The 9715-nt window shown below is 42.6% G+C and overlaps 1 protein-coding gene across 3 annotated transcripts in view; it reads left to right on the forward strand.

The window, feature by feature from the left end:
* The window catches only part of LOC118397716 (alpha-(1,6)-fucosyltransferase-like), a 154969-nt gene extending 147415 nt beyond the window's left edge, over positions 1-7554 (forward strand). For all 3 annotated transcript variants that reach the window (XM_052470806.1, XM_052470807.1, XM_052470808.1), the window contains one exon: positions 3634-7554. In XM_052470806.1, coding sequence (XP_052326766.1) covers positions 3634-3975 — 342 coding nt within the window. In that variant the 3' untranslated portion in view covers positions 3976-7554. The remainder of the gene's footprint in view (positions 1-3633) is intronic.
* Positions 7555-9715: the final 2161 nt, after the last annotated feature.

Here is a 9715-nt window from a genome sequence, read left to right on the forward strand (position 1 = left end):
ATATGGAATTGTTTTAAGAAGGTCATACATACCCTTGTTCATTTTGCTATTTGATTTAGAATGACTATTTCTTTGACATGTATTTAACCCCTTATTTTTGTCACTAAACAGTCTCCATATATACTTCCATTCATTGTTTTTCAACCGGTAACAGGGGACCTTCAGACGAATCTTGTGAGCCCTGTGGGCGTCCTTGTTCAAAACAACCAACACGTATGTGTTCGTGATAGTCTCACCTTTTCACAGAAGGGTCAAATTATTGTTCGGACGCTACAGACAGAAGTTGGCAAATCGGCTGTATCGATTTCCGACAAGTCCCAAGACACTTGTGGGGGTCGTAGAGCAAAACGGAGGACACTATTGTGTTCGTGAGAGTCTCATCTTTCCATAGAGTTTGTAGGCCAAACCATTCAGACGCTACAGATGATTTTTTGGAGAAGACCGAATTTTGGGATGTCTTCCTCTATGTCAACTGAGTTAAAGGATGCATGTGTCTTTGTAGTTACTGGGTGTAGGTGGCCTTCTTTGCGAGGCATTGGAAAAACACTGTTTGTTTTGGGTTGAATTTGTGTTTTAAATTCACTGCTCGACTGAGGGACCATGAAGATCATTTTATGTGTGTGGTAAAGAGATGAGGTAGTCATCCATGAATCATGTTAAACACTATTATTGCATACAGAGTGAGTCCATGCAACTTCTTATGTGACTTGTTAAGCAAATGTTTACTCCTGAACTTCTTTAGGCTTGCCATAGCAAAGGGGTTGAATACTTATTGACTCAAGACATTTCAACTTTTAATTTTTCCACTTTGACATGATGGGGTATTGTGTGTAGGCTGGGGCCGATAGAGGTGGTTGCCTCGCTTCAAGTCCTGAGGAAACTATGCAGTAGTTTGTCTTTCATGTATTATTTCTTACATTGTTAGCCCAGAAAATCTTAAATGTTATTACATACAGCCGGGAAGAACTATTGGATATAAGAGCGGGTCAATATGACTTCCCCGAAGCGGATCCTTTGTTCGGACCTCCACCCTGGACATTGGATCTAATCCCAAGAGGCCGACCCAAAACAACCTCGTCGTTGCAAGGGAGACAGACGGAGCAGCCTCCTGGTCAGACTTAGAAGGCGAGCAACCATCCAGCGCTTCCGAGGTTCTTACTCGCCAATGTCCAGTGTCTAGACAACCAGGTGGACAATAATTTGTTGCCTTCCAGAGAGACATCAGAGATTGTAACATGCTCTGTTTCACGGAAACATTGCTCACTCGGGATACGTTGTCAGAGTCAGTACATCCACCGGGTTTCTTCATGCGTCGCACCGACAGAAACATCTTTCTGGCAAGAAGAAGGGCAGGGGTGTACGACTCATGGTGTAATCATAACAACATGCAGGAACTCAAGTCCTTTTTTTCACCTGACATAGAACCCCCCCAAGCAGATACCTCAACGGTCCTGAAAGAACTTCACTGGACTCTATGTAAACTGGAAACCATACATGCTGAGGATACATTTATTGTAGCTGGGGATTTTAGTAAATATAATTTGATCACAAGGACCCCTAAATTCTACCAGCACATTATAGTACCTGTAGTACCACATTGTAGTACCTGCTTGAGCAAAACACCGGAAGTGGAACACCTCTACTACTTCCGCAATGAATACAAGGCCCTCCCCCGCCCTGCCTTCAGTAAATCTGACCATAACTCCATCTTGTTTCACCCTTCCTATAGGCAGAAACTAAAACAGGATGCGCCCGTGCTTAGGTCTATCCAATGCTGGTCTGACCAATTGGATTCCACACTTCAAGATTGCTTTGATCACATGAACTGGGATAAGTTCTGGCTAGCCTCAGACAATAACATTGATGTATACGCTGACTCTGTGAGCAATTTTATAAGAAAGTGCATAGGAGACGTTGTACCCACTGTGACTATTAAAACCTTCCATGACCAGAAACCGTGGATTGATGGAAGCATTCGCGCAACACTGAAAGCGCGAACCACCACATTTAATCATGGCTTGGAGACTGGAAACATGACCGAATTCAAACAGTGTAGTTATTCCCTCCACAAGGCAATCAAAAAAAGCAAAGTGTCAGTATAGAGACAAAGTAGAGTCGCAATTCGACGGCTCAAACACGAGACGTATGTGGCATGGTCTACAGACAATCATGGATTACAAAAAGAAAACGAGCCCCGTCGCGGACATCGATGTCTTGCTCCCAGACAAACTAAACAACTTCTTTGCACGCAATACAGTGCCACCGACACAGCCCGCTACCAAAGACTGTGGGCTCTCCTTCTCCGAGGGCCGACGTGAGTCAAACGTTTAAACATGTTAACCCTCTCAAGGCTGCTGGCCCAAACGGCATCACTAGCCGCATCCTCAGAGCATGCGCAGACCAGCTGGCTGGTTTATTTATGGACATATGCAATCAATCCCTATCCCAGTCTGCTGTTCCCACATGCTTCAAGAAGGCCACCATTGTTCCTGTTCCCAAGAATGCTAAGGTAACGGAACTAAATGACTATCGCCCCGTAGCACTCACTTCTGTCGTCATGAAGTGCTTTGAGAGATTGAGTCAAGGATCACCTCCACCCTACCTGATACACTAGATCCATTCCAATTTTCTTACCACCCCAATAGGTCCACAGAAGATGCAATCACCATCACACCGCACACTGCCCTATCCCATCTGGACAAGAGGAATACTTATGTAAGAATGCTGTTCAATGACTACAGCTCAGCATTCAACACCATAGTACCCTCCAAATTCATCATTAAGCTTGAGATCCTGGGTTTCGACCCCATCCTGTGCAACTGGATCCTGGACTTTCTGATGGGTCGCCCCCAGGTGGTGAAGGTAAGAAGCAACATCTCCACCCTGCTGATCATCAACACTGGGCCCCACAAGGGTGCGTTCTCAGCCCTCTCCTCTACTCCCTGTTCACCCATGACTGCGTTGCCATGCACGCCTCCAACTCAATCATCAAGTTTGCAGACGACACTACAGTGGTAGGCTTGATTACCAACAACGACGAGAAGTTGGTAATCTCGGAGTGCGGTGTCAGGAAAAGAACCTCTCACTCAACGTCAAAACTCAAAACTTAACATCAAAACTCAAATCACTGGACACTTTAATAAATGGATTTAATAAAAGGTATCACTAGTCACTTTAAATATTGCCACTTTAATAATGTTTACATATCCTACATTACTCATCTCATATGTATATACTGTATTTTATACCATCTATTGCAACTTGCGTATACCGCACGGCCATCGTGCACCCATATATGTATATGTACATATTCTTATTGCATCCACTTACATTTGTGTGTATAAGGTAGTCATTGTGAAATTGTTAGATTACTTGTTAGATATTACTGCACTGTCGGAACTAGAAGCACAAGCTCTACACTTGCATTAACATCTGCTAACCATGTGCATGTGACCTTTAAAATTTGATTTGATAACACAACAAACATTTGGAAAACAAAGTGAAGGGGTGTGAATACTTTCTGAAGGAACTGCATCTGTACTTCCTGTTTCCTGTATCTCTACGTACTGTTTTCTGTAGCTCAACTTCCTGTTTATACCTCCTGTTTCCTGTATCTCTTCTTTCTGGTTCCAGGTGTGCCGCGTGGCCTACGAGATGATGCAGACGCTGCACCCGGACGCCTCCTCCTTCTTCCACTCGCTAGACGACATCTACTACTTCGGTGGTCAGAACGCCCACAACCAGATCGCCATCTACCCCCACCACCCCCGCAGCCCCGAAGACATACCCCTGGAGCCCGGTGACGTCATCGGCGTGGCGGGGAACCACTGGGATGGCTACTCGAAAGGGGTCAACCGTAAAATGGGCCGCACCGGCCTCTACCCGTCCTACAAAGTCAAGGAGAAGATCGAGACCGTAAAGTACCCCACGTACCCCGAGGCAGACAAGCTGCTCTCAAACTCCCAACAGAAGTGAAGAAGAAAGGGAAAGATGAAAATAAAAATAGAGAAATAGACTCTGAATCAGTGATAAAACAGGGGGAAAGGGGGTGGTCGTGTTTAGGCTGCACTGAGAGTCTGTGTGTGTTGTGTGTGTGTGTGTGTGTGTGTGTGTGTGTGTGTGTGTGTGTGTGTGTGTGTGTGTGTGTGTGTGTGTGTGTGTGTGTGTGTGTGTGTGTGTGTGTGTGTGTGTGTGTGTGTGTGTGTGTGTGTGTGTGTGGGTCTGTAAATTATGGAATCTTGCAGCTGCCACTACATCGTCCCCGTGCACACAGATTATGATGAAAAGTATCAATCAAACATTGATTTCAAACGAACCGGAAAACAATTAAACGCCCGTAGCCGACAACGTGGACTGGGAATGGAACTAGCAAATCGGGTCGAGCCTTGGATCAAGGGCTGAAAAACAATTATAAACTGGAAGAAAAAAACATGTTTTCATTTTTATTCAATTATTTTGGTGGTTTTAATTCTATTCTTGCCTTATTTCTTCTCTCCTGTGTTCATTAAATGTACTGTATCTTGCATCTTCCGCTTGCCATATTCACTCACTGCGTTCCTCCCCTCTCCTTTTGCTCCAATAGCACTGTCCAACATCTAGTCTTTCATGTGCAATTCCTTTTATACCACCTTAAAGTCTTTTTAACAAGTGATTTGATTTTAACGTGCGTGTGTCTGTTTAGGGGGAATGCCATGGTGCCTGTCATCAGTGAGCGGCGTCCTTATGTCCTTATTCCTGACTGAATAGTTGTGTTGTGCTCAATGAGACTGGTGGTGACAGTTGGACCCTTAGCAGGAACTTGAACCGTGAACTATGGTGACCAATAAGTGAAGATTGATGATGGTGAACAATGTTGATCTATGTTGAACAATAATACTCTATGGTGACCTATGATTACCTTTGAACTATGATGACCTGTAATGATCTACGGCGAACTACAGTGCACACAGGAGCACTCTTTAGGCTCACCAAACAAAGCACTCCACTGAGCTAATGTCCTTTTGACATCTCTACGTCCGTCTAAGTCCATCTGTTTGTTTGTCGTATTTTTTTTGTTACTAACATTACTGTTGGAAATATGAGGTGGGTGGGAAAAAAAGAGATGCCTATGTTGAAATTGATAATGCTATGTCATAAGAGGTTTGTAATCGACCGTGATAAAGAACTTTGTCATAGCTTATGTTCTGGGGGCATTTTCTTTGATACCAACCACTGATCGAGTAAACTTGACAAACCAAGTGATACTTGTGTTGTCCCTCTCCATCTACATTAAAAGGAATCCAAAATGATTCCACCTCTACCCTCGACCCCCCGGCCCCCAAAACTCCTTATGAATGATGTTGAATAAATGTGTTACGAAGGTTGTTATGGGTGATACTGCTACTCCCACAAAGGTTGATATTAATTGTTCAATGTGAACCTACCAGGAATGTCTTTGTCCCGAATCAAGATGGCCTCCTAGTCAGGTGACCTATCATCATCAGCTGACCAGTCACCTGACCTCATCAAGATGGCAAACATTTGATGGTTTGACAGCCAACAGAGGACTTCATCCAGTATGTGTTCGTGACATGAGGGTTATGTATGCCTTAACCCTTAAAGTACAGTGTCATCCCTCTTCCTTTAGAAGGAAGGGTCCAGCCAGAGCCAAATATTTAGAGAGTTGGGACATTGCAGTTTCTGTCTGAACGTTCCGAGAGCGCTACATTCTCCTCCGTAGCCATTGCTTAGTGATAACTGACGCTTCCGTGTTGTGCTGTTTATTCTGAACGTTTTCTAAACCAATGAAGATGTCCATTTGTTGACACTACAATAGTATATATATATATATATATATATATATATATATATATATATAAACACAGAAAATACTTGGATACACATGATCCTGAATGCTAATCAATAAAAATGTCTATTAAATTCACTGCTCTGTTTTGCTTGTTTACAGTGGGTCATTTCATAGGGAACTGTCGGAGGTGCTATCTTAATGTTACATCACCAAAATGTTGAGAATAAAATGGCGTCTGTTCTAGAAGTTGTCTAAACTCTCTAAATATATGGCTCTGGGTCCGGCGTCACTGACGGCCAAAGGCTGTCGATGACCCCTTGTGTGGCCGTAATGCCCACTAAAAAAGATACATACTTTGCTGCCAAAGTGGCAATTGTGCCCTTGGGCTGAATGTAATAACTCCCTTCTCACGGCTGCCAATCACCGTTCTCCTAAGCGTCTCTCACTCATATCGCTCTCTCAGATATCTAAATTGAACTCTGTGAAGCATTTATTTGGTCTGCAATTTCTGAGGCTGGTAACTCTAATGAACTTATCCTCTGTAGCAGAGGTAACTCTGGGTCTTCCTTTCCTGTGGCGATCATCGTGAGAGACAGTTTCATCATAGCGCTTGATGGTTTTTGGCGACTGCACTTGAAGAAACTTTCAAAATGCTAGAAATGTTTCGGATTGACTGACCTGTCATTTCTCTTTGGTTATTTGAGCTGTTCTTGCCATAATATTGACTTTTAACAAATAGGGCTATCTTCTGTATACCACCCCTACCTTGTCACAACACAACTGATAGGCTCAAACACGTTAAGAAGGAAAGAAATTCCACAAATTAACTTTTAAAAAAAAGCACACCTGTTAATTCTCCTGGCTGCCAATCACTGTGCTCCTAAACGCCTCTCACTCAAATCGCTCTCAGATATCTAAATTCTTATTAGCCAATACCGGTCACGTGATCGGGTCCTTCTCACAGGCATCGCATCCCTGAAGCAGGCTACAAGAGAAGACCGACACATCGGGGATGCAACAGCATCGAATTCTGAGGTGCTTGTTGAAGACATTAGAACTGTCCACATTTACCACGTAAGCCAACATGATGAGTAGGCCTAACGAACAACAAAGTACTAGCGTATGTCAATCTAAAATCCCCAATAGTACAAAAGTCAACCTTTTCTATTGGTCAACTTGTCCTTCTGTACGAGAAAAAAATATTTCAAACATACTCTGGGATAGTTGTGGGACGTGACAGATCCCAAATGAAAACAACCATTATAGCCTACATACAAATACAAATGAAAATGTACAAGCAATGAGGCTGATGCAACAGAACATGACTAGCTTAAAATATTGATGAACTATTAGGCTATTTCTTCACATAAATGCAGCAATGCGCACAAGATGGGAAGGCTATACTCTCAAATTGTCACGTTCTGACCTTTATTTCCTTTGTTTTTGTATTTATTTAGTATGGTCAGGGCGTGAGTTGGGGTGGGCAGTCTATATTTGTTTTTCTATGATTTGGGGATTTCTATGTTTCGGCCTAGTATGATTCTCAATCAGAGGCAGGTGTCATTAGTTGTCTCTGATTGAGAATCATACTTAGGTAGCCTGGGTTTCACTGTTTGTTTGTGGGTGATTGTCTATGTTAGTTGCTTGTGTCAGCACAGGTCTCATTTATAGCTTCACGGTCGTTATTTGTTTAATGTTTTTGTATAGTTTGTATTCAGTGTTCAGTGCTTTCTTTTATTAAATATTCATCATGAACACATACCACACCGCATTTTGGTCCTCCGATCCTTCTCGCCTCTCCTCTTCAGATGAAGAGGAGGACGACCGTGACACAAATGTTCTAAAATGCCATTTTAATGGTAGTGCACTGCAAATGCGAGCTCTTTCATATGACAGAGATGGAAAATATCCTTCCGAAATGTAGTAAGACATATTAACAAGCATGTGTTGTTAACATGACTGGACAATGAAAGAAAGCTGAAAGAAAGAAAGTTTCCACAGTGAAGCCTGGAGGAGGTGGTGTGATGGATTTATTTTGAATTCAAGGCACATTTAACCAGCATGGCTACCACAGCATGGCTTCCACAGCATTCTGCCATCCCATCTGGTTTGCGCTTAGTGGGACTATCATTTGTTTTCAACAGGAAAAGGATGTGTAAGGGCTATTTGACCAAGAAGGAGAGTGATGGAGTGCTGCATCAGATGACCTGTCCTCCACAATCACCTGACCGCAACCCAATTGAGATGGTTTGGTATGAGTTGGACCGCAGAGTGAAGGAAAATCTTCCAACAAGTGCTCAGCATATGTGGGTACTCTTTCAAGACTGTTGGAAAAGCATTCCAAGTGAAGCTAGTTGAGAGAATGCCAAGAGTGTGCAAAGCTGTCAAGGCAAAGGGTGGTTACGTTAAATAATCTCAAATATAAAATATTTATAAACACTTTTTTGGTTACTTCATGATTCCATGTGTTATTTCATAGTTTTGATGTCTTCACTATTATTCTACAATATAGAAAATATATGTTTTAAATTAAAAACTTGAATGAGTAGGTGTGTCCAAACTTTTGACTGGTACTGCATATATAGAGGCTAAACACCAGTCTTGTTTGACAAATTTAAAGTAGGGTCATTATTAACAGCTGAAGGCTGGATTCTGTCGACATACTTGAGGCACTGTTAGACAAGATAGGAAAGGCCAGTGCACTGCAACCTCACCCACCTTGCAACCTGAGTGGAGGCAGTCAACATTTAGAAACTATAAACCTAATTGTTTGAAACCTGAATGTTTTTTGTCATCTTATGATTAATGTTTTTCCATGTTCTGACAGAATGTTAAGGTGATTATTTCATAAACACTTCCTCATATGCCCTTGAAACTAGTAGCCTATTTATCTCATGTTCTAAACTTTCAGTTTTCAAATCAATGTAATTGGCTATTTTGGTTAATGGCCTTGGTGCCCTGGCAGATTGGGCACCTCTTGAAGGCCAAATGGCCTTGCCACTGAAATCACAAATTTCCAGCCCTGGTCCAGCTAGAAACCAATTATTTATCTAGATATACTGTAAAGCTGCCAGAGTGAGTCACCCCAATGGACAATTCAGCCACCTAAAACCCCCATGCACCAGATGACAGAGAAGAATATTAATGCCATTTAGCAGACACTTTTATCCAAAGTGGGAATCAAACCCACAACTCTGGGAGTGTATACGCCATGTTATTTTACACAGTACTTCTTGTTCTCTTATGTCCAGTTTTTTACTTCCTACAACGTCTTAGTCATTTAGGATCTCTAATTATACGTCTTATTTTTGCAGACTTCTTATGTACACTGCACTGGCGGTGTATGGGAGCTTTGTTACATATCCCTCCTTTAACTCCATCAGTGATCTTACATGCCTCGTTGGACAGCAACAAGATAAAGTGCAGAGCTAGCGGGGAGATGAGTTTCGAGTGTACGAAGGAGAAAATCCTTTTTTTTTTATAGCTATTCACACTTCTGACAACAATTCAGAGCCAATTTAGTCTGGGTTGACAACCACACTCACAAAGTGTGCGGTGCAGACACGAGCACACGCACATCCTCTCTCTTAGCCGAGAGCTATTCAGTGAACATCTCTTTCACCGAGTAAGAGGTGCCTCCAGGGCTTTCTAAATGCACAAGTTAACTCGAGGGGAGTTTAATTAAAACACTTGACGCTGTAAGAGTCATTTAAAAGAGACGTTAGTTCAGTTAATTATTCTGTTAATTGGTCTGCGGGTACCCGGTGTGGGTGCCTTCAGGTTTTTATCTGGCCGATTCTCCTCTCTCTACTTATGGCCAAATTTTTTAAACAATTGTAAATCTCACAGATAACACAGGGCTGCTTTATAGGCAGCATAGCGAAGGTGTGTCCTGCCTTGTGTCCTGAGGGTAGGCCATTGCTGCAG

This window comes from Oncorhynchus keta, chromosome 19, assembly GCF_023373465.1.
Source record: "Oncorhynchus keta strain PuntledgeMale-10-30-2019 chromosome 19, Oket_V2, whole genome shotgun sequence".
Classification (NCBI taxonomy): domain Eukaryota; kingdom Metazoa; phylum Chordata; class Actinopteri; order Salmoniformes; family Salmonidae; genus Oncorhynchus; species Oncorhynchus keta.